This window comes from Terrapene carolina, unplaced genomic scaffold (assembly GCF_002925995.2).
Source record: "Terrapene carolina triunguis isolate 2854851 unplaced genomic scaffold, T_m_triunguis-2.0 Scaffold66, whole genome shotgun sequence".
In the NCBI taxonomy this organism is placed as follows: Eukaryota; Metazoa; Chordata; order Testudines; family Emydidae; genus Terrapene; species Terrapene triunguis.
This window is the reverse complement of record NW_020664417.1, coordinates 84,812,387-84,838,298: the sequence shown is the minus strand read 5'-3', so window position 1 is coordinate 84,838,298 and position 25,912 is coordinate 84,812,387. Positions and strand designations below refer to the sequence as shown.

At 40.1% G+C, this 25,912-nt stretch overlaps 1 protein-coding gene across 2 annotated transcripts in view; it reads right to left on the bottom strand.

The window, feature by feature from the left end:
- NOP14 (NOP14 nucleolar protein) overlaps positions 1-25,912 on the bottom strand; it is a 45,356-nt gene that overhangs the window by 8,161 nt on the left and 11,283 nt on the right. For both annotated transcript variants that reach the window (XR_003369618.2, XM_026648076.2), the window contains exons 6-15: positions 24,114-24,236; positions 22,621-22,752; positions 20,879-21,182; positions 19,255-19,385; positions 18,895-18,980; positions 16,942-17,077; positions 14,894-14,995; positions 7,569-7,722; positions 4,474-4,633; positions 1,505-1,652 (exon numbers count right to left, since the gene is read on the bottom strand). Coding sequence is in view for 1 of the 2 variants with exons in the window: in XM_026648076.2 (XP_026503861.1) it covers positions 1,505-1,652; positions 4,474-4,633; positions 7,569-7,722; positions 14,894-14,995; positions 16,942-17,077; positions 18,895-18,980; positions 19,255-19,385; positions 20,879-21,182; positions 22,621-22,752; positions 24,114-24,236 (1,476 nt within the window). In the remaining variant the exon portion in view is untranslated. The remainder of the gene's footprint in view (positions 1-1,504; positions 1,653-4,473; positions 4,634-7,568; positions 7,723-14,893; positions 14,996-16,941; positions 17,078-18,894; positions 18,981-19,254; positions 19,386-20,878; positions 21,183-22,620; positions 22,753-24,113; positions 24,237-25,912) is intronic.

Genomic DNA, 25,912 nt, shown 5'->3' with positions numbered 1-25,912 from the left:
TAACGCTGTCCTTGGGATCCAAAAAATCTTACCGTGTTATAGGTGAAACCGCGCTATATTGAACTTGCTTTGATCTGCCGGAGTGCGCAGCCGCGCCCCCCCCGGAGCGCTGCTTTACAGCGTTATATCCAAATTCGTATGATCTCGGGTAGTGTTATATCGTGGTAGAGGTGTACTTCATGCTGCCTCTTCTGCTAGAGAGGACGCTACTGCTAAGTAAGAGGGTCCATCCTCACTGAATGCAGAAGAGAGTCAGGCTACACTCAGATCATCTTATCCTTCCATCTCTGGAAAAGAACTAACTAACTAACTGGTGAAGCTGACAATATATATTTATACTGGTTTTATTAAGGTACCCATGCCCATGGTATCTATTCCTTTATTTGATACATTTGTTTGACTGTACCAGTGTCTTATAGATTCATACAAGAGCCTCAGGAACAGCACTGCCAGAATGCTAGTCCTATAAAAGGAGCTACTTAAAGAGTTACCACAGTGGAGATGCCTTAAATGTTACCCTCTCCACTTAAGTTCCCTCTAAGCTGCATGACTGTGCAGCAGGCTATCAAGGGCTGTGTAGGAGGGGAGAGGGGCCTCTCCCCCGCCCCAGACCCAGAGCTGCCGTGGCCGGGGAGGCACCTCTCTCCTGGCCCCAGGCTGCTGCAGCGAGAGGGGGCTGGGGGGGGGGGGAAGAGTCCTCTCCCCCCGCTGCAGCCCCAGGGCAGCCTGCACCCCAAACCCCTCATCCCCAGCCCCACTCCAGAGCCCTCACCCTCCCCCCCGCATCCCAACCCTCTGCCCCAGCCCTGAGCCCCCTCCCGCACTCTGAACCCCTCATCCCCGGCCCCACCCCAGAGTCTGCATTCCCCACCCCGAGCCAGAGCCCTCACCCCCCACACCCCAACCCTCTACCCTAGCCCTGAGCCCCGTCCCGCACTCCAAACCCCCCTTATTCCTGGCCCCACCCCAGAGCCCAGCCTTGAGACCCCTTCCACACTCCGAACCCCTCAGCCCCACCCCTGCCACACATCACCTCCATATTGGTGCACATAACAAAATTCATTCTGCACATGGATGTAAAAAATTAGAGGGAACATTGCAAAAAGGCAGGTTTGGCTGCACCATGAAAAATATCCATCCAAAACATTATGTACACACTCCAACTTTTCCACAGAAACACCGATTTAGTCTTCAAATTGTCTAAGGGCTTGTCTATAGACCAGCTTACAGTATAACAGTAGTAGATCAATGTGCCTTACAGAATTTTTAGTGTGCAGCAGCAGGAACCACATAGGCACTTAGGGTGCAGCAGGCTAGTCTATCATAGATTCATACCCCAGATATCTACACACCAAATCCTAAAAAGATAACATGCTTGGCCTTTGAAAAAATATTTCACTTTGTTTTTATTTTTAATTAGCTTTACATTTTTTGTTAGCACATATTCAGACCCCAGAATTTACTAACTTCTACATCAGCAATTAGTTTTTTGGGGAACATTTACCTGCAGTTGTTTAGGGTATTCATTCACTGGTATATGTTCTGTAAGAAGTACTCTGATGGGTTGCATTATTTCATGGAAGGATGACAAAGATTCATACAAAGCTGCACATTTCTTAATGAGATCCAAACACACGGCTAGACATGATAACCTGTTAGAGAGATGTACACAGCCATGTTAAAACGTTATCTGAAATAATTTTATTGTATAATTAGAATATGCAGATCAAAGTTTCAAGAGCTTCAAACTAAACGAATTATAGGCAGGGCTGATAGTGCCACCTATTTTAATGAGAAGTGTCAGGCAACCTTAATAAGATCTTGTTTTCTGCTGCTTATAACTGCCAAATTTTCTCTTCTCATTTCTGCATGCCTCAGGCTAATTTTTTTTGTTTTGCTTTGGGGTTTGTTTGTTTTTTTGGGAAAATTTTGGCCAAATATGTTCAATCATTTTCATGAATAAGGCTAGAAAAAATATCTTGTTTTGCCCATGGTAAAATATTCTTGCAACCTTTTCTTTGAAAAGCTCTAGTGTCCTTATGTTTTGGAGGAGGCACTTAAAATTTGGCATAGGTTGCCTTTTGTGTCAGGGTTGTGCCTTTTGCCATCTTTGTGAAAAATCACCCCAAACTGGCCAAGTTAAAAGCCTCTGAAAAAATTCAGTTTGCACATGCTCAGTAGAGACTTCAATTTTAGTAGCTAAATTTCTGAAGATTCCATCTTGACTGAGCATGGCTCAAGCTTCCCAGAACTCCTAGTGCTGACTACACTATGCATGTACCACCCTCACACAGAGCAACTGAGCAGGCTCCATCCCCTCACATCTTCTAATGCTGACAGGACTACACATGTGCCATCCCCACAGAGTGAATAAGCATGCTCCAGCTTGGGGCTATACACGGCAAAGCCCAGCTTTCCCTACAATGACTGCTCCCAACCAGAGGGATGTCAAGGGCTGGAAGTAAGAGCAGAGAATGTATCTCTCCTAAACTCTCAATGTTCCCTGGCACTCAGGCAACATGGAAGAGAAAGCTGTCTAATTTAAAGGCAGAGGGAACAACAGCAGGACTGAGGGGAAGGAAAGGACTAGATAGGGGACAAGAGGTCTGGTGAGACAAGGACTGGAGACTAGGGGACAAGAGGTCTGGTGAGACAAGGACTGGAGAGATGGGGGAGGCTGGAACTGGTTGGGCAAGAAGACTAGGATTGGAAGTCAGAGAAGAAAATGGCAGCGGGGGGGATGAGAGACAGTTGGCTGGGGTGGGGAGGAGACAGGGTGTGTGTGCTTGGGACTAGGAACCAGAGCATATGTATGGGCAATTGGGTAAGGAGGGGGGAGGAAGGGAGACAGATCCAACCAGGAGCCAGGGTGCAGGAGAAGAACTAAGACTTGCTGTGCAAAGTGACTGGGACAGGGAGACAGTGAGTGGGGAGACATGGGCAAGGGGATGGTACGATGGGATACTAGATGGGGAGGGATCTGAGTTACTACAGAGAATTATTTCCCAGGTATCTGCCTAGTAAGTCTTGCCCACATGCTCAGGGTCTAACTGATTGCCACATTTGGGGTTGGGAAGGAATTTCACCCCAGGTTAGATTGGCAGAGACCTTGTGGGTTTTTCGCCTTCCTCTGCAGCACTGGGCACAGATTACTTGCAGGTTTAAACTAGTGTAAATGGTGGATTCTCTGTAACGAAGTCTTTAAATCACTATTTGAGAACTTCAGTAACTCAGCCAGAGGTTAGGGCTCTATTACAGAAGTGGGTGGGTGAGGTTCTGTGTGACCTGCAATGTGCAGGTTAGACTAGATCAGTGGTTTTCAAACTGTGGGTCGCGACTCAGTACTGGGTCGTGGAATGTAAGGCACTGGGTCACGGCAGCTCTGGACAGCACCACCAACCGGGCCATTAAAAGTCCCGTCAGCGGTGCTGCCCGGCTAAGGCAGGCTAGTCCCTACCTGTTCTGGACCCACTGCTGGCCAGAAGTGACCAGCAGTGGGTCCGGCTCCGGGGGAAGAGAGGGGGGAAACATGGGGTTCCAGGCACTGCCCCCGCCCTGAGAACAGATCTGCAGCTATACTGAGCCCTCACAGCTGCAACTGAAGTCAGTAGGAGCGATGCTTTGAGCATATAAAGTGCTATAACATACTCCAAAAAGTCAGGTCCCAGGAATCTCAAATTGGCACCAAAATTTAGTGGAAACTTTTGACCTTAATCTCCATGCCTTAGTTCCCTGCCTGTAAAATGGGGATAATATCACTCCCTTACTTCACAAGGATTTTGTGAAGATACATTCATTGATGTTTGTGAAGCACTCAGATATTATAGTGATGAGTGCCATAGAAAAGCCCAGGAAGAAATTAATAATTCTGTCTTCAGAGTAGGATTTGAATAGTGTGCAGTAAATAAGGCCGATGGCCACACAAGGAACAACGAGGAGAAACTATTCAGTAGCTGCTCATTAAATAAACATAATCCATTCTGTGCACTGAATAAGGCTCGGACTGTGGAAAAACAGAATGTGATCATGTAACTGAACAATGAATCACAATGCGTATCCACAACTGGGCTGAATCTCATAACTTCTGAGCGCTTGACTTTGCGATCTTAATAATGTTCTTTTGATGTGGTTATTTTTGCATGTAATCAAGATTTATTTGCTGCTTAAGGGTCTGACCCTTCAAAATGTTTAGCAACTCCTGTGGGGTGCTAAGCATCCTCAAATCTCAAGGAAGCCAAAAAGAGTTGGGGGTGCTTAGCACTCACAGAAAGTGCTCTGCATTTTGCAGCATCAGACCCTAAGAATGGTATATTTTGTTATTTAATATGCTACAAGAACCATATGATGAAAATAATTTATTACAATTGTCCACCCTCCGCTTTTGTCCTAGAAGGTAACATGCTTGACAGAACACTGCCACCGAAGTTACACAAGAAATAACTTGGAGTTTCCCCTTATATACTCTTCACATACCTGAAATGATTCATTTCTGTTTGGCTGCTTTCCTTTAATCTAGTCACAATACTGAGTGGCAGATTTTGCTTTTTCCAAGTCTCCATATCCTTCTTATCACAGACCAAGAGTAAGTCTGAATTTTTTCCTGCTGGTCTGAAAGGATGCACTAGAATATAGCCTAAAAAACCAGTTACAACGGTTATATACAGATTAGTTCTCAAAATAAAAAAAACTTAGTCTTAAGACAGGAAAAAGTTGATTTATAGAAAATGTATAGTTTTATAAAGATCCTTTATTAAAATTAGGCTATTTCAAATATACATAAAGCTAATCTTTTTACAAAACATTAGGCCAATAGTAAAGTCAGTGGGGGTAGGAGAGAAAGACAGTGGCACCTGTAGGGACTAGAATAAGAGATCAGCTGGAAGAGGGAATTTACAAACCAGTAGGGATAGTGGTGTCAGGAAAAGTTTCACAGCTAGGGGAGAATCAGAAAGGTTAGTTTGATGTGGTTATCTAAAAAACTGGGATGGCATGGTATTTACCGGATGTGGTTTTTACCAGATTAAATCACAGTTTTTGCTGCCCAGTGAAAAACTAATTAGCCCCAGTTTAAGGAATTTGCTATGTTAAAATCGGTTTAATTAATGCATACTGCACTACACTTAGTTTTAGTTACATAGTCAAATTAACCAGAGATTCATACATTTTATTTGTACAACCTTAAATTAAAGTAAAACTGCAGTGGGTGTAATAAGAATATATGTAATTATAATACTGCACATCGGAATTTCTATGCATTTTGATTCGGTATTTTCTCAAGGAAGTTATATCTGTCATGACTCATATTTCAGTTTTCAATATTATATAAACAAAAGTCAAAGATATTTCATTATATGAAAATGACAATAATGCAGGGTTGTAGGCTTGAAGCATTAAGCAATCAGAAGCCTGCAGAGTTGCCGACTACGAGTCCAGGGCTATTTGGTCATGTAGCATTCTGTAGCAGAAATCCAACTTTGACACAGTGGTTAGACCAAAACTGTTCCTCAGTTCTGAATGGATGTATCCAAAGTTTGAAAAAAATTGTTCTATGCTTGCTGAACTTGCTGGATAATGATGCAATAATTTCCCCCAGTTTCCTGGTTTAAACTGGCTTTAAGCCAGTATTTACCAGCACCCTGTCCTAAACTAGTTCTCCCTGGGAAATTGCCAATCCTGATAAAGAAAAATAAATCTGTGCAATGAACATGTTTTTAAGCCCTGCAGGCTTAGAAAGGAGCTCATTTCAAAACCTTTTAGCAACAAAAATAAAATAATTTTATTAAGTTATTTATATATTATATTGACATTGATGCAAATGGCTTTTTAGACGTATGCAAGAGAGTCTCTGCCCTGAAAGTACAAAAATGACTCAGGAGGTAAAGATAGATGAGGTTTTGGTTTCAAGGCCCCAATCCTGCAAATGCTCATGCTTAACTTTACTACTGTGTGTAGTACCAGTAAGTCAATGCGACTACTCCTGGTAGTGAAAAAAAGCATGTGCACAACTGTCCACAGGATCAGGGCCTGAATGTTTAAATTATACTTATCTGCTCTACTTCTAAGAGAATGGCAGACAGTATTTATTCTACCTGCATGTTTGATCAATATGTTACCAAAGGCTACCTGCCTAAAAATGACACTTCTCCCCCAAAGGAAGAACAATGGATTTTTTTTTTTTTTTTTAAAAAGGGGAACAGTTTTTTCTAAAGCCTTAAGTACATCTGAATCTGCATTTGAGACATGCTCTCTCAGTCTTTTCTTAGGATCTGTTCCATATCACTTCCTCACAGGAAAGGCAGATGGATCAGGCCCTCAATGTTAAAATAATGGAGTTATATTAAATTATGTTACTAGCTGTTAAAAAGAAATGTCAAGGAATTTATTGGTATGATAGCATATCAATATGTATCACAAAATTTGGTGTGAACTCATCTTTAAATATGAGTGTGTCAACAGACAACCAAGCTGCCAGGAAATCATACGAAGCAAGTATTTGGCAGGTACGTGCCAAAGCCATATTGAATTGCACAGCAAATATCTCAGTAGTTCTAATGTGATATTCTATGTGGAAGTAATTAATATCTATATAGATGAGTATTGCTGTACCACTAACAGACATTTTATTTAACTTTCCCTCACCACACACATAATTAGAAACCAGCAGTACTTGTAGGGAAGTTTCACACTGGTAACAATTTACAGACCTATAGACGATAAATCATATCAAAGTTTGAACAATGGAGAAGGTATTGCAAGCAAGCATTTGATTTCCATGATTTGGCAACAACTCTCCTCTTCCCCTTATAGGTGAATTACTGTCACTAAATTCCCTGACAAAGAAAAAACCATCATTTTTTAACCTAGAAATGGGGCATTGAGGAAGAGTGCCCAGAGAAAGAGAGAGGCTGGCAGGGAAATCATGAGCAAGTAGAAAAGGCCAAATTAAAGAGACAGTCTTAGTCTACATGGTATTCATTAAATGATGTTGTCGAAAAGTGCTAAATATGAAGATTGCTCTACATTACAGGCCAGATTGTCCCCTCTGTTAATATGAGTGCAAGGGGAGGCAAATCCAGATAGGTATGCAATGAGGAAGAGTATCAGCTTTGTGGCATACACCTCCCTTGTATCCTGATTGCATGGAAGCCCCACTGCAGTTCTTCTGGCATTCTGGTTATCAGGTCAGGAGGGGGTAGCATCAACTGCAGTCTACAGCATCAATTGCTACCCCCACAACTCCACAGAAATTAACTTTAACAGCATTAACTCACACTCGTTTCCTCACTATACCGTGGTGCCCAAAGGGGAAGGAGCTGTTTTTCTATGGGGGCTGGGAAGCAGTGTGGAAGAAGAAGGCTTTCATGCAGATGGCGCTTGTGTCTGGTGGATCTCCTGGGAACTGCAGCATTTGAGAGCTTAGTTTCCTGGTCAGCTCAGGAGATCTATCTAGGAGATGACTTGGTCTTTCATTTGGAACATAAAGCTCTCAAGGTGGAATTTTTAATTGCAAGGAAGCTTGAGGTATAAAAACAATGCACATTCATATTTATCACTCCAAGCAAACTTACCCTGTGGTCGTTTTTGAGATATAGATAAGTGAAGTATTCCAACGAGGAAATTGATAAGTTCTGGTATGAATCTTTGAGACAGTGATACATATTCCAGGAACAAACAGCACACAAACAATCCTTTAACAACATCTTGCAGTGTCATGACTTGGCACTAACAAAAAAATAAAAAAAACCCCTGCATTAACATATTAGTATGAAAATTATGGCTTTATGCCATGAGCAAAAATAATAACCTCTGATAGAGAGATTTTAATAAGTTTCACAAAAATGTATGATCTAAACAACTGGTCATTTTTAGCAGCTTTTAAAAAATTAGCTAATACATTTTTTGCTGGGGTCATTTTTAATACATGTTGCTGCTCCCTAGTAAAATTTGACACCTTATCTCATTGACTGGAGAATGTGCAGCATTCAGTAGAAACCTTGCCAAAACTACTTTAACCACTAGAGGGCACTAAAGCACAACAAGAATTACTTCCTTTTTATATCTTGCCTTGTTTCTGATATACTTATTCTATTATTTGCTTGTCTGTTGTTAAATGTAGGTCCTACAGTTTTCATCGCAATGGTGTGATGTCCACTTTTAGAAAGGAACTAAAGAACAACCAGATTTCAAAGAAACTCTGCACCTCAGATGAGATAGGAGCAACTGAATCTGGACATTTCAATTATATAAATAGGGCTTTAGGATTGAAAATTGAGACACTTTTGTTCAATATATTTCAATGTAGTTAGGCAAGTTCTTGAGGGACAGAATAGATATTTTATAAATAAAATCAACTGTCTCTTTTAAATAAGAGCTATTAGCATATATGGAAGATAGCATCACTAATTAATAGGATTCATGTACCCACTGTATTCCATGACTCTCACAGACTTTATATACTAACAAAAGAATGGCTATACTGGGTCAGACCAATGGTCCATCTAGCCCAGTATCCTGTCTTCTGACAGCAACCAATGCCAGATGCTTCAGTGGGAATGAACAGAACAGGGCAATTATCAGGTGATTCATTTTCTGTTGTCTAGTCCCAGCTTCTGGAAATTAGATATTTAGGGACACCCAGAGCATGGGGATCCGTCCCTGACCATCTTGGGTAATAATAATTGATGCACCTATCCTCCAAGAACTTATCTAATTTTTTTTTTAACCTACTTATACTTTTGGCGTTCACAACAACTTCTGGCAACAAGTTCCATACGTTGACTGTATGTTGTGTGAAGAAGTACTTCCTTATGTTTATTTTACACCTGCTGCCTATTAATTTCATTGAGCACCCCTGGTTCTTTTGTTATGTGAAGGGATAAATAACACATCCCTATTCACTTTCTCCAAACCACTCATGATTTTATAGACCTCTTATCATATCTCCCCCTTAGTTGTCTCTTTTCTAAGCTGAACAGTCTCTCTTTTTAATCTCCCCTCTAATTGGCTCTGTTGCCTCTCTCTGTACCCTTTCCAGTCTTAATATATCGCTTTTGGGATGGGGCGACCAGAACTGCATACAGTATTCAAGATGTGCGCATATCAGCGATTTATATAGTGGCCTGATATTTTCTGCCTTATTATCTATAACTTTCCTAATGGTTGCCAACACTGTTAGCTTTTTTGACTGCTGCTGCACATTGAGCAGATGTTTTCAGAGAACTATCCATGACTTCAAGATCTCTTTCTTGAGTGGTAACAGCTAATTTAGAACCCATCATTTTGTATGTATTGGATTATGTTTTCCAAGGTGCATTACTCTACATTTATCAACACTGGATTTCATCTGCCATTTTCTTGCCCAGTCACCTGGTTTTAAGAGATCCCTTTGTAACTCTTTGCAGTCTGCTTCGGACTTAACTATCTTGAGTAATTTTGTATTATCTACAAACTTTGTCACCTCACTGTTCACCCTTTTTTCCAGATCATTTATGAATATGTTGAACAGCACAAGTTCCAGTACAGATCCTTGGAGACCCCCCTCTGTTTACCACTTTCCATTGTGAAAACTGACTGTTTATTAGAACGTAAGAATGGCCATACTGGGCCAGACCAAAGGTCCATCCAACCCAGTATTCTGTCTGCTGAAAGTGGCCAATGCCAGGTGCCCCAGAGGGAGTGAATCTAACAGGTAATGATCAAGTGATCTCTCTCCTGCCATCCATCTCCACCCTCTGACAAACAGAGGCTAGGGACATTATTCCTTACCCATCCTGGCTAATAGCCATTGATGGACTTAACCTCCATAAATTTATCTAGTTCTCTTTTAAATCCTGTTATAGTCCTAGCCTTCACAACCTCCTAAGGCAAGGAGTTCCACAAGTTAACTGTGCGCTGTGTGAAGAAGAACTTCCTTTTATTTATTTTAAACCTGCTGCCCATTAATTTCATTTGGTGGCCCCTAGTTCTTATATTATGGGAACAAGTAAATAACTTTTCCTTATTCACTTTCTCCACACCACCCATGATTGTATATACCTCTATCATATCCCCCCTTAGTCTCCTCTTTTCCAAGCTGAAAAGTTCTAGCCTCTTTATTCTCTCCTCATATGGGACCCGTTCCAAACCCCTAATCATTTTAGTTGCCCTTCTCTAAACCTTTTCTAATGCCAGTATATCTTTTTTGAGATGAGGAGATCACATCTGTACGCAGTATTCAAGATGTGGGAGTACCATGGATTTATATAAGGGCAATAAGATATTCTCAGTCTTATTCTCTATCCCTTTTTTAATGATTCCTAACATCCTGTTTGCTTTTTTGACTGCCGCTGCACACTGCGTGGACGTCTTCAGAGAACTATCCACGATGACTCCAAGATCTCTTTCCTGATTAGCTGTAGCTAAATTAGCCCCCATCATATTGTAGGTGGGGGCTATTTTTGGGGTTATTTTTTCCAATGTGTATTACTTTACATTTATCCACATTAAATTTCATTTGACATTTTGTTACCCAATCATTTAGTTTTGTGAGATCTTTTTGAAGTTCTTCACAGTCTGCTTTGGTCTTAACTATCTTGAGCAGTTTAGTATCGTCTGCAGACTTTGCCACCTCACTGTTTACCCCTTTCTCCAGATCATTTATGAATAAGTTGAATAGGACTGGTCCTAGGACTGACCCTTGGGGAACACCACTAGTTACCCCTCTCCATTCTGAAAATTTACCATTTATTCCTACCCTTTGTTCCCTGTCTTTTAACCAGTTCTCAATCCATGAAAGGATCTTCCCCCTTATCCCATGACAACTTAATTTACGTAAGAGCCTTTGGTGAGGGACCTTGTCAAAGGCTTTCTGGAAATCTAAGTACCCTATGTCCACTGGATCCCCTTTGTCCACATGTTTGTTGACCCCTTCAAAGAACTCTAATAGATTAGTAAGGCATGATTTCCCTTTACAGAAACCATGTTGACTTTTGCCCAACAAGTTATGTTCTTCTATGTGTCTAACAATTTTATTCTTTACTACTGTTTCAACTAATTTGCCCGGTACGGACGTTAGACTTACCGGTCTGTAATTGCCGGGATCACCTCTAGAGCCCTTTTTAAATATTGGCGTTACATTAGTTATCTTCCAGTCATTGGGTACAGAAGCTGATTTAAAAGGACAGGTTACAAACCATAGCTAATAGTTCCACAATTTCACATTTGAGTTCTTTAAGAACTCTTGGGTGAATGCCATCTGGTCCCAGTGACTTGTTATTGTTAAGTTTATCAATTAATTCCAAAACTTCCTCTATGACACTTCAATCTGTGACAATTCCTCAGATTTGTCACCTACAAAGGACGGCTCAGGTTTGGGAATCTCCCTAACATCCTCAGCCATGAAGACTGAAGCAAAAGAATTCATTTAGTTTCTCCGCAGTGACTTAATCGTCTTTAAGTGCTCCTTTTTTATCTCGATTGTCCAGGGGCCCCACTGGTTGTTTAGCAGGCTTCCTGCTTCTGATGTACTGTCCAGGACAGAGGTGTCAGTAGAAAACCCACTTCAACAGATGCATGGAGTGGAAAATACAGTAGGGAGGTATAAATACACAGCATATGAAAAGATTGGAGTTGCCTTACCAAGTGGGGGGTCAGTGCTAACAAGCCAATTCAATTAAGGTAAGGCAACTTGGTAAGGCAACTCCCATCTTTTCATATGCTGTGAATGTATACCTCCCTACTGTATTTTCCACTCCATGCATCTGATGAAGTGGGTTTTAGCCCACGAAAGCTTATGCCCAGATAAATTTGTTAGTCTCTAAGGTGCCACTAGGACTCCTTGTTTTTGCTGATACAGACTAACATGGCTACCACTCTGAAACCTGATAAGATAATAACCTACCATAGTTAGCAGTTCTGCAATTTCATATTTGAGTTCCTTCAGAACTCTTGGGTGAATACCATCTGGTCCTGGTGACTTATTACTGTTTAATTTATCAATTTGTTCCACGATGTTTTCTACTGACACCTCTGTCCTGGACAGTTTCTCAGACGTGTCACCTAAAAAGAATGGCTCGGGTGTGGGGATCTCACCCCCATCCTCTCCAATGAAGAATGATGCAAAGAATTCATTTAGTTTCTCTGCAATGGCCTTTTCTTCCTTGAAAACTCCTTTAGCACCTTGATTGTCCAGTGGCCCCAATGACAGTTTGGCAGACTTCCTGCTTCTGATGTACTTAAAAATGTTTGCTGTTAGTTTTTGTGTCTTTTGCTATAGTTGGAAGTAGCTCTTCTAATTATTTTTTGGCCTGCCTAATTATACTTTTACACTTGACCTTCCAGAGCTTATGCTCCTTTCTATTTTCCTCAGTAGGATTGGACTTCCAATTTTTAAAGGATGCCTTTTTGCCTCTAAACACCTCTTTTACTCAGTGGTTTAGCGATGGTGGCATTTTTTTTTTTGTCCTCTGTTGTTTTTTAATTTGGGGTTGTGACCAAATTCACCCGAGTATTCACAGCCTACACACTATTGTAATAATATGTACAAATTATGCTTTGTGAGGTATTATTTGAAAACTAAACTCACTGGTCAGTAATATCATGGTGAAATGTATGTAGCAACACTATATGTAAAGTTATGAATATAATCTGAAATGATAACAACTGTGGTTACCAGACAAATCTGGGAAGTGGATAAACTGGTTCCTCACAGACAAAAGACAAGCAGACACCTCTAGCCAGGTGTGATGAAAGTTGATGGGCAATCACCTGTCAAGTGGCCATTGTTTAGTAAGGAAGGGTAACCAGAACAAACAGATCTGCATTTTAGCAAATAATAGCATGGAATCTCTTTCACCATGTGCCTCCCTGTCTCCATCCTCACAGCGGAAATAAAGTTTAGCTAGGGCAGGGTTCAGCAACCTTTGGCACATGGCCCATCAAGGTAATCCGCTGGTGCACCGCGAGACATTTTGTTTATGTTAACTGTCCACAGGTACAGCCTCCTGCAGCTCCCATTGGCTGGGAATGGCGAACTGCAGCCACTGGGAGCTGCAGGGGGCCATGCCTGCGGACAGTCAACGTAAAAAATATGTCTCGTGGCCCGCCAGTGGATTACCCTGAAGGGCCGCCTGCTGAAGGTTGCCGACCCCTGACTTAGGGGTAGGCCACAGAAAATGCATTTTAAAAAGGAACTGGACTATAGAAATGAGGAACAAAAACACCCCAAGGTATCTCTCCCTATCCATCTCTTTCACCTAAGGCAAAAGAAATAGCCATTTGACTTTGGGAGAGATCCTGACCTGAAATTTGGTCAGACCTGTTGCTGGGAGCATGTGGTAACGATTCCACCTTGAACAAAGTCTAGTTTGTTAAGTTTTAGTACTAGAAAGCATTTTATCTTTGTCTTGTAAGCATTTCTGACTTTAATGCCTTGTACTTGTACTCACAAACTCTCTTTGTACTTTGATTAAAGAATAAAACAAGTTTATCTAACTAATCCAGTGTTGCATTTAAACTGAATTGTTTGAGTAACTCCATTTAAAGTAGCAAACTGTTGGATATTGTTCTGTTACTGGGGCAACCGAGCTAAAATTTCTCAACTGTCCAGGAAAGAGCTGGACAAAGCAGAACACACGTTTTGGGGGAAAATTCAGGACTGGAAGTTATTGCGGTCACTCTGTAATTGATAATCAAGACTGGTGAACTCCACAGTGTAACTGGAGCGTGCTGGCATGCTGCAGCTATACACAGGCACTCAGGGTGTGACCTATAAGCTGTTTGGATGTTTGTGAGGGGCCCAGGTTGAAAGCTACAACAGCAAATCACTGTGACACATCCCAGGTTGCAGGGCAGGTGGTGACACAACCTCCCACTGGTCTGGATTGTACCCTGAAATGTCATAGGGGTACACATTTAGTTTGAGCCTCTATTATGATGTTCTTAAATGGTTTCCATTCAGCTTGCAGGCATTTCACTCCTGTGACTGTTTCTTTTAATTGCCGTTTAACTAGCTTCCTCATTTTTGTGTAGTTACCTTTTTGAAATTAAATGCTATTTTGATGGGTTTCTTTGGTATTTTCCCCCCTACAAAGATGTTCAATTTAATTACATTATGGTCGCTATTATCAAGTGGTTCAGCTATATTCACCTTGGACAGATCCTGTGCTACACTTAGGACTAAATCAAGAATTGCCTCTCTCCTTGTGGACAAGCTGCTCCAAGAAGCAGTCATTACTGGCGTTTAGAAATTTTATCTCTGCATCCGTCTGTCCCCAGTCAATATGGGGATAGTAGAAATCCCCCATTATTATTAGGTTTTCTATTTTTGTAGCCTCCCTAATCTTCCTGAGCATTTCATAATCACCATCCTGGTCAACTGGTTGATAGTATATTCATACTGCTATGCTCTTATTATTCAAGTATGGAATTTCTAGACATAAGAGATTCTATGGTACAGTTTGATTCATTCGTGATTTTTCTATATTTTACTCTACTTTCTTTCACACACAATGCCACTCCCCCAATAGCATGAACTATTCTGTCATATATATTTTGTTCCCTGGCATTACCGTGTCCCACTGATTATCATTGTTCAACCAAGTTTCTATGATGCCTGTTATAGCAACATCCTCGTTTAATACTAGGCACTCAAGTTCAAGTGTGGAGTTTTTGTATGACAACTCAGTGGATGTGATCTTGTAAGAGTAAGGGCTTTACTCTAAGTGGGACTTGACTTCTCAACCAAAAATATTTTCCTGACAATTACTGATATAACATTCTACCAAAACATATTCCTAGCTATTCTTTCAAAAAAGTTCTAAATATATATCTTAATCTCATTGCATTTTAAATTGGAGTATAAGAAAGAAATGGAAAGATTGAAGCCTTATACTGAAGTAAAATATTACAGACATACCTTAGTAAGTAACTGACTCATATATACCAATGCAGGTGTTACTACTGGGTGCCAGAAGTCAGAGGTAGGAAACAGTATTGCAGTAATTTTCAAATAAATGAGCTGAAAAAAGAATAAAACAGATTAAGAAGTTAGAATACAGTAAATAACTTTCTGAGTATCATAACTGGTTTTACATATAATGTGACTCTCGACGTGGAACTGCTATGTAGTAATCTCAAGAATACTGAGAAGTAATAATTGATATGTAAGTAGTCTGTACAACATATTGGAGCAGTGGAATATTTATTATGTGTTTATATTACTTTACTTCAATGGGAGCTGTTATAAGAACAAACAGGCAATACAATGGCTCCCCAGATAAGGACATCATGGCACAAATTTGAAAAACAATGTGGGTGATCAAAAAGGACTAAACAGCTTTTAAAGAGCACTCTCCTTGAAGCTGGACAGAGAACTGTTTGGTGAGTTAAGAGAAGAGACCCACACCCTGTTGGTATTGGAAGGTTTGGAAGCTGAGACCTACCAGGATTCCTATATGGAAGATGGATAGTTTTCTCTACAATGCTTTTGTTCTAAATAAATAATACTTTGCTCTAAGAAGGCTGTTTGGTTACTGGATCTCAGAGTGAAATGAACTGCAAGCACTGAAGATAAATCAGGCCTGCTGAGGCAATCATGGTTGATCAGAGAGGACATCAACCTATGGCCCAGTCTAAGAATTCCATCCCAAAAGATCAGAAGAGGTCAGAGGTTCAGTTAACCTGGTAACTGTGACAGTGACATAGTAAATGTAGAAGCTAGAAGTGGATACAGTCTTCCATGATGCATCCACAAGCACTGCCCAAACCATATTGGAATAACGACTCGAGAAAAACCAACCTACCTAATCTTTAAAATCTCTTAAACTTGCTAATTGTCTCCTCTCCTCTTAGTCTGTATTACTCCAATACACTAATCACAGTCTTCACTCTTGTACTACTCCATTAAGCTTGGAGAGATGAGGCAAGCAGTTCCCTTTGAATCAAACATTGACTTATAGCTTGTCCTTTAAGCATGTTATCAAACATGAAGTTGTCACTATTTTAAATCAGTGGTGCCAGCCATGAGTCTGTCCCAAACCCTTGGGAGGGGGCTGGGCATCCACTAGGGGGTTTCCTCTAGCTTCTCCTGCCCAATTTGCCCCACACCCAGGGCCCAACATAGCTGGTAACTCATCCACCTGCAGCAGGTGATGCCCTGCAAGGGCAGCTAATGGCTCTTGTCTCAGACCTTCCCAGAGGTATTGAACACTGAGTGACAAGCACCCTGCATGTGACCTCAGTGGTGAGCTTCCCTCTGACTATTTTAAATGAATCCCATCCTGAATTCTCAAATAGCCAATTGCCTATAGTTTGGAAGAAGAGTCTATTCATAGATTTAGGATAGCCAATAGAACTGTGAAGCACTAATAAAGAGCGACGCTCAACAATTTCATTCCAAGGTCCCTAATTTATTGTCTATCACATCTACATCTTAAAAAAAAAAAATGTTGTATTACATCCACAGTTCTGTTTGTTAATGATGCAGAAAAGTTTTTGCACTGTAGGATACTAAATCTCTGTGGAGACTTTTTATTTTAAACAGTTTATTTAACTGAGAAATTTTTTTTTTCATTTGATCAAAGATAGAAAGGACAACCTTGCCTTGCTCTAGGTGGCAGTAATTTTAGCAATGTTATCAAGTGCTGCAGGAAACACACAGAATCCTACATTCAAGTCTCAGGCAAAACAATGTTCAGTTATTTTAAGACTGAATAAAAAACCTGAAAATCAGTTAATCAAACAGGGTTTTCTCCTCAATTAATATTTTTGCTGCCATGCTTCTGTTCTGTAATATTAGTTTATTCCAAGACAGGCGATTCAGGGCATAGAAAACCCACAGAAGCTGCAATGTGTCATATTTTGAATTATAAGCTGTGAAATGCAAAACAAGATTTAATGTCACCCTGGTATTTTACACTAAAGGAAAAGGCAAAAGACTTTTCTAAAAAAAAATGTGTTAATTACCATGTCTAGCCCTGGAAATGTTGCACGGCCTTTGACTTCAATCATTTCTTCCATGTCATGTGCAGCATCTTGGAGGACAAACTTAACGCTGTTACTTGCAGCTTCAGGAAACATCTGGCAAAGACTGAACAACGGCCTATTAACAAGAAACACAAGTCACCATGAAGTTACACCATTTATATTAATAAAGAACTATGATTTTTAAACACCTTTGAAATGTTATTTGTGCTAGGTTAAACACATACTTTGAATAAAATTATTTCTGCAGAAGATAATTAACTGGTGCACACATATGGCTGTTATGCTTTTGGTTTTCATTGGGGCTTGTGAAATAACACCCTCACTTATAGGTTTGTGGGTTTTTTAAATATGAATATAAATTTCTAATGCATAAATATACTATTGTACTCAAAAACTATGTTAAGGTAGCATGATCTGAAGACTTCTTTCTGAATTTCATGACCACTAGAGTTATTGTGACTAGGTACTGAAGTAAATGGAATGTGTGTTCAGAATGTTCTGATGCTTAGATTCTGCTCAATATGCAATGAGACATAGTTTCATCATCTAATCGTGTTTTCCCAGATGTGGCATTTTAAGGTCATATTGTTATAAGGAGACAGTGGTAGCAACCCTTGTATTTAGGTTGCCTTACATCTTCCATTACAAAAGATTTATTTTTCCCCCCAAAAAAGCTTTAACTCCTCCATTGTTTGCAGCAGAGTTTTGGAACTGAGTAGGGACAAAGTCCTCAGGCTAGAGAAGTCCTTTTTTTGTCCCATGAAATTCCATTCAGGTTAAGCTGAGATGTAAACTGCTAACAATCACTATTTCCTCTCTCTTGCTGGCATGCCTCAGGAAAAATTTGTAGCATGCCAAAACAACAACACTAAACATTCTAAATGGTCTAGCCCATGCCACCCCCAAAGTGATGCCAGCAACATATATTCTGCACAGGAAGCATCTGGGAGTGCTCAGATCAACTGTAGTGGTGAGGTAAGAGAAGAGTAGAGCCAGGCTCCCCCTTCCCTGACCACAAACCCGAGACCGAGAACATGGGTCTAGCCTCCCATCTCTATCTTCTACGGGCAGGAGCCCTCCGTCTCTCAGGGAGAAGAGTGCTAGACCAGGCCAGGATTCCAACACCACTGCCTGGACATGCACATGGTGTTAGAGGTACATCCTCCCCTCTGGGATAACAACCTTCTCCTGCTACAAGCTAACACAGATAGTCCTGTATCTCAAGTCTGCACTGCAATGCTGACAGTTCAAGGTTCAAATCCTGTTTATGATGCATGATGGGGAGATTGTTTCAGTTGCATATGATAAATTTTTTACTCTTTCCTTAAAACATAAAATAAAAGGAAATTACACACCAGGAAATTACATACACAAACCCCCCTTCTATGTTGAAAGAAAATTATTCAGGTTGAAAAGTCAACCACTCAAAAGTTAGGTAATGCCACATTTACACGTATTCATTACGATACAGTCTCTAATTACCAGATCACATTTTGCCCTTGGTCCCCTGCCTCATTCAGTGCACAGGATGGACACAGGACAAAATTAATGTTGCATGGGCAACCATAAATCTGGCATTGCCTAACTTTCAAATGCTTGACTTAGTAATCTAAATAACTTGCCTTTACAATAGTTTGTGTGTGTGTGTAATTACATATTTCTATAGCTCTAACACCTATGGAAGGTCTAATGCATACTGAGAATTCTATTAATTTCCTTTTGGAATGTTGAAAGCTTTTTAATACAATTAATGACAAAGGTACGAAAAGAAACAACGTTAAAACACAATAAAGTAAATAGAAAACCAGTAGCTTTCAATGTTAGTAGGAGAATTTAAATTAAGTAACGCACTGTGTGTTTTATTACCATGCAACTATCTTTTCCCTTCAAACCACCACGAAGGGGCCACAGTCAACATGTTTTATTACTTACAGGACCAATTTGTCAATTGTTCTGAGCTCTGGTGGCTCCACAGTTGCTAATTCCCCAATGTACTCCAGAAGGAAGCCGAACAGTTTCTGCAATAAGCATATCATGTTAAAACCATTACAGTTTTTTTTCTTTATATTTGTGTATATATATGTACTTAAATATAGATATTTTTAAAAGCATAGAAAAATAATGAGACAGAACATGGCAAATGAACACTGCCTAGGGTTCTCCCATACGTACATTCTGGATAAAGTTTTCTTCAAATAATGTGAATACAAAACCAATATATTTCAAACTGCTCCTTGAATACTTAGCAAACTCACTTTAGCATTCAAAGTTCATTTAAAAACTCAAACATACTTCTAACTTTGCTTTGTTTCCCACTGCAAGGCTTGGATGATTGCACTTCTGAATCCTCTCTAGGATAACTAGCTGTTCTTCTATTATTCTTCCAAACAGTAAAGATTTAAGTTTCTCATAGGATTCTGGAACTATTATAAAAATAAAAACAAAAATCAAGCATACCCAGTTGAACTTAAACATAAATTAGAAAATATTTTACTATGTTAAACTTCTTCAAATCTGAACAAAACAATTAAACTGCTGGAAACATTTTTAAGTTAACATATTTTAAACATTAATAAAAAACATTAACATTGTGTTATCTGAGACATAGTATGCAATCATATAGTTAAAGAGTGGATTACACCCCCCCCCCCAAAGCTCAGGGTCCATTTACTCATAATTCTATATTTTCTGGCTTGTGTTTTTATAGTAGCACTAACTGTGTAATTTTAAAGTCACACTAACCTAGCATTCTGTATGGAACATATAAGAAATGTAAGAGCCTACCAACTAATGGGAAAAAAATACACATGTGCCAGTCAAAGTGTTGTATAAAACCTTAACCATTGTATTTCCTTAGGCCTGGTCTACACTAACACCCCAATTCGATCTAAGGTACGCAACTTCAGCTACGTGAATAACGTAGCTGAAGTCGACATACCTTAGTTCGAATTTACCGCGGTCCACACGCGGCAGGCAGGCTCCCCCGTCGACTCCGCGGTACTCCTCTCGCTGAGGTGGAGTACCGCAGTCGACGGCGAGCACTTCCTGGTTCGAATTATCGCGTCCAGACCAGACGCGATAAATCGAACCCGGAAGTTCGATTGCCAGCCGTCGAACTACCGCGGTAGTGTAGACATACCCTTAGAGTTCTTTGATGGATTCAATTTAAACTACTTTATTCAATGTATGTTATTGTGTCACCTGCCATCAAATGGAAACTGCAAACACTCTGGCAAGTGGTTTGAATGGTTGTCTAATTTCAGCATAGCTCGTTTAAAGACTGTACTTCCGTATTCCCTACTGGTATACTAGTTTGGTGAAATATTCAGTTAACAAGAATGAGTATCCTGTACAGCATGCAGAATAGTTTCTTTCTCCACAACCACAGATCTATTCTAGAGAAGCGATTACTAAGCCACACAGTGTTCTATTACAGAGACTATATGTTAAGAAGGGGCAGCATACCACTTCTGTGAGCTTCTTCTAAGAGAAGCTGACTTTATTTCAGACACAATGCATACCTGTTCCTAGTTTTCAATACATACTAGAAAATTATTGTGCATTCTTTTCTGCAAGACAACACTATTCTGTGCAGGCTGTACGTTTGGTCTTAAGGCAACACTGGGCACAATCTTACATGAAACTTGATTTCAATCAAGGCTTTTTGTCTTTCACTTCTAGGGCTGAAAGGGGCAGTAGAAATAGCCTACTCAGCTCCTGGACAGAAAAGGATTTTCTCATGCTATTCAGAGAAATTCTGCTTGCTGACAACAAATCGCGTTTTCAAGAACTGAAGAGTCATGTCCAGTACTTGTCGGCCAGAAGGAGTGCAATTATGATGTGGAGCCTCAGATACATAGGGCTCCAACAAACAGACAAACCCCCCCTCTACCTATTCAGTCAATAGGAATCTTACCAGTAAATGTGTATGGAAGCTCAGATCTGGCAGCTTCTATTTTAGCATTTTGTTCTTCCTCACTTTGCAGTTTCTTTTCATTTCCTTTGTGTTTCTCCTTCTGTTCTTCATTTGCAGTGACCTCTTCCTCACTCCCCATGTCAGATTCCAGGTCAGAGGGACTATCTGTAGCATCATCTTCCTCAACAATTGCTTCTTCCTCATCTTCTCCACCAGGCTCTCCCTCACTTTCTTCTTCACTCTCTCTCTCCTCTTCTTCATTCCCACCTTCTTCCTCTTCATTTCCAACATTGAGTTTTCCACCCTATTAATAGAGAAAAGAAACCTACAATAGCTTACAAGAATACTGCTAGGTTTAAAATTATAATTTAAAATAATATCCTTACTTGTGTTACTAGAAACACATCAGATTATGACCCTCATCTCTGAATTTGATACAAATTGAATCTTATTTAAAATCCAGTGGTATATCAGGTGGATCAGTTGGTTATAGATGAAAGTTTGGTTCGGACAATACACAGAAGACAGGGTATCAGTTGTAGAGGGAAGATGGAGAAGTAGAAACCAAGAGGAAGAAAGCTGGTGTGGATTGGAAGCAGTTGAGCGACAGCCAGTCAGGTGACATGCAAGAAAAGCAATGCTGGGGATGGAAAAGTTGGAAGATGGGCAGCCAGAAGCAGTGTGTAGCTGAAGAGTTGCACCACAAAAAGAAGACTTCAACTCTATTTAAAAAGTGCTTTCTATGGGACTTTTGTACGAACAGGACAAGGAGGATTTGGCCCTTAATATGGGCTTGATCCCAAGATGTCAGAAGCCCCAAAAACTTGACCTGAATAAGAGCTGAGGGTGGGCCAAATTCTGTTCTGACTTGCACATTTTGTAACTCAACTGTTCTCAATGAGATTACAAAGGATGTAAGACAAGGAAAATTTTGCCCCCAGAATAAAGTTTCACTCCCTTTTATTCCTGTTGGCAGTGTAGAACTAATACTGACCTCGGAGAGGAGTCTATTTATAGTCTGCCTCATACACCATACCTAGTTACAGGATCTTTATTACTGGTGATTATGCATGAGGGCGTTGTACACAGATGCCATGTACAATTTTCAGCAACCGAGCCGTTGTTTTTCTTGTTAACCAAGTATATCTGACATTGAGAAAATGAAAGACAAACATGAAATCCCACTATGCTGTTTTTACAGGGTCATTTTTCAGAGAGTATAATCATTCAGCTAAGCCAATGCATTCAAAACACAATGATCCCTCCATATGAAGGACAAAGGTGACTTTATGAGAGCTCTGATCCTCCACTGCAGCTAAGAGATACACAGCACAATCCAGGGGCAGGAGGAGGAGGCATTGAATAAAGTTTGCTTTAAGTCACTTTTATGATATCACAGTTTAGGACTGTTGTGTACCAGTCAGGTCCTTCTGGGTGGAGGGAAACCACAGCTATAGCCCTTATGCTGGTTGCATAGAAGTGGATGATGTAGGAGCTACAATGCTGATTACACCACCAAGTGATGTCCCTACACTGGGGTGGTTCTCTATGATGGCTTTAGGCTGCTTTACATTGCCAACATGGCCAAAGCAGCCCTAATACAGGGAATGAAGTTCAGGTGGAAAGTGCAGCACCTAGATAAAAATAATAAAGTGAACAGAAAAGAGTTCTGTTTAATTTGAAATGATTTTCAATTCATTTCAGTGACTTTGAAAGTCACTATAAAACAATCAAATTCTTACCTTATAAGAAAGTAAACGTCTGTCATCTTTATCCAGGATGAAGCCATCTGCTAAATCATCAGCTGACATATGCTTGGGTTTCTTTTTGTTCTCCTGTTCATCTTTTCCATGCATTCGACGCAGTCTGTCAGCCTGTGATTTAAAATAAATTCAGGAGAGGGACAATATAGTACAAATGACCTAAATTACTTTGTACGAAAATTTTGGAGAAAATACAGATAATTAAGAAAAGAAAATCAAAGAGAAAATAAATTATTAACTAGCATTATTCACCTAGCAGAGGGGAGGAAGGAACAATAAAAAGCAGAGACATGATAACATATTAGCCTGAACTCTTGATTTTCTTTGTTTTGGTGGGTGGGACTGGTAAATTAGTCTGACTGTATATATTTTAAATCTTATTTAGAAAATATGAAATATATCATTTATCAAAAGCCTTGTGTATCTTTGGTAATGAATTATTTATTTATATACATATATTATCTTAAATACATATTTTGGTAAACGTATTATTTACCAGAAAGTAGTAGCTTCTTTAGAGTTTTATGGTTCTGCAATGTGCACGTATATTTCCTATATTTAAAATGGGTTTGAACAAAATATAAGGCTTTGAAAAGAATTTTAACTCTATGGGAATCTGTCAACTGACTCATCAGGCTGTAACTGAGTCATTACTTATTGTGGGGCATTCCGCTCTTGCCCAGCAATTAGTTGGACTAGGCACTAGAGAGATGCACAGCATGGAAAAGGGGAAAAAAATCCTTCCCCCGCACTTTGATGAGTAGTTACTGTGCACCTCTGTGGTCACTATAGAAGGCTTGATGCTGAGGTAGCCCTGCAGTCCTAATTTGACCCTTCTATGTGGGGAAGATCAATTTACCAGAAGGCTTTTGGCCCTACCTAGACCCATTCTTTGTGCACTGATGCACAGGGAGCACTGAGCTCCATATTGTGTAGGGAACATACAAACCTTCCCAGGCAAATCCTACCCCTTCACAGAGCAGAATCACGTTAGCGCAATTGCCAGGGGACCCTTTGCAGCTACAGGAGGGAAGCAGTGCAGGATTTGCCCAGATGTTAATTCAGCTCCTGTGCACCAAACAGGCTCATCTGATAAAAGTTCAAGCACATCTTAGGTCTGAATGATATATAAAACATAGCCAACGTGCTACTTGTTTTTAACTGGGAAAAATAAAAATTCTTACATAGCAAAATTACATAGCAAAAGTTCTCTTGCTATGTAATCTCACAAGTCAAGTATTCAGCACATTTTTTAATGGTCAAATTAAAAATCCATGAAAAAAAGGGTAAATCACAAAATCAGTGTAGTGATGAAAATAGTGCCACTAGAATAGGACAGGGAACTTATTCTCAGATTCGTCTCCTGCAATTTTTAGTATGACTGCTTTCAAACTAAGGTTAAGCAATGTCAAAAAACTTAAGAGGTCACTACAAGTCGGAGGGCTACAACACAATCTGAAACACTCTGGTACCTCTAATTTCTGTAGTCTTTCTTGCTCCTCTTTCGCCAACTCTTCCTCAGTCTTCATCCTGTCAGAGGGTTGTGCCTTCATCTCAAACCCAAGTTCTCGAACAATCATATCATACTCATCAGGCTAAAGAAATACACAATTTCATAATTAATAAATATATTACTTTTCTGTGCTCCTCCACAGGAAGCCCTCTGGCTCGTTCAGGAATGACATGATTGGCTCTGGAGAAGGCGGGAAGGAAGGCCAACACAATACAAGGTCAAGGGAGAAACTAATGGGTGGAAATTGAAATTCATGAAGACTTCCCCCTCCAGGAAAATTCTCATTCTACAAAGAACATACATACATTTGTAAATATGAAGTCATAAGAAAATATATCCCTTCAAAAATACAGACAAGGTATTTAATAATAAAATTATAACTTACATAGCATTTTATATCTTCAAAGCACTGTACAAAACATGAGTTACATCTCTGTTATGAAGGCATTATCCTCTTTTTACAGATAGGGAAACTGAGGTACAGTTAATCAACATGCCCAAAGCCACACTGCAAAATCAGTGGTAGAGATGAAACTGGAATTCAGAAATTCCTAGTTCCCAGTCACACTTGTAATGCACTAGACCATGCTACCTGTCTAAAAAAATTAGAGATAGAAATCTGACAAAATTTTCCTCTTATACTAAACCAGATTATGAATGATCTCCCAAACTGCATACGAATGCAACAGAATATCACTGATTCCCATTTTCTCTGTATTCAACAGATCTCAAAACAAAATCCATAGGGGTCTCACATCTCAATGTAACACCCATTATGCCTATCCCTAGCAAAAAACCTGATCCGTTATTCATGGCATAACAGATTTGTCTACCTGTTGGAATTTCTGGATTCACTTTCACAATGAATCTACCCAAATCACTAGTATTTCCACCCTTTTTTGTTTAAGTCTCAAGCGAGATTTCATAGGCCAGGTGAAGCAGAAGTGAAGTTACTGCCACAGAAAGCTATTGCTAAGTTAGAGAATTTGTGTACAAAAGACATTTCAAAGGCATTTACAAAGTCAGCCAATATCCTTTTCAACCATGGGATGCTATTCGAGGAAGGACTGCTAGGCAGAGATGGTGTTCACCTTTCGAGGAGGGGAAAGGCCCTATTTGGACACAGACTGGCTAACCTAGTGAGGAGGGCTTTAAACTAGGTTCGACGGGGACAGGTGAGCAAAGCCCACAGGTAAGTGGGGAACATGGAGACCTGGGAGATGGGTCGGAAACAAGAGGGAGTGTGGGCTATATTGGCAGAGAGAAAGGAGGGTCAGGACAAAACTGGGAGGCAAGATCAAACCAGTATCTTAGATGCCTATATACAAATGCGAGAAGTATGGGTAATAAGCAGGAAGAACTGGAAGTGCTAATAAATAAACACAACTATGACATTGTTGGCATCACTGAAACTTGGTGGGATAATACACATGATTGGAATGTTGGTGTGGAGGGGTTCAGCTTGCTCAGGAAGGATAGACAGGGGAAAAAGGGAGGAGGTGTTGCCTTATATATTAAAAATGTACACACTTGGACGGAGGTGGAGATGGACATAGGAGACGGAAGTGTTGAGAGTCTCTGGGTTAGGCTAAAAGGGGTAAAAAACAAGGATGATGTCATGCTAGGAGTCTACTACAGGCCACCTAACCAGGTGGAAGAGTTGGATGAGGCTTTTTTTAAACAACTAACAAAATCATCCAAAGCCCAAGATTTGGTGGTGATGGGGGACTTCAACTATCCAAATATACGTTGGGAAAA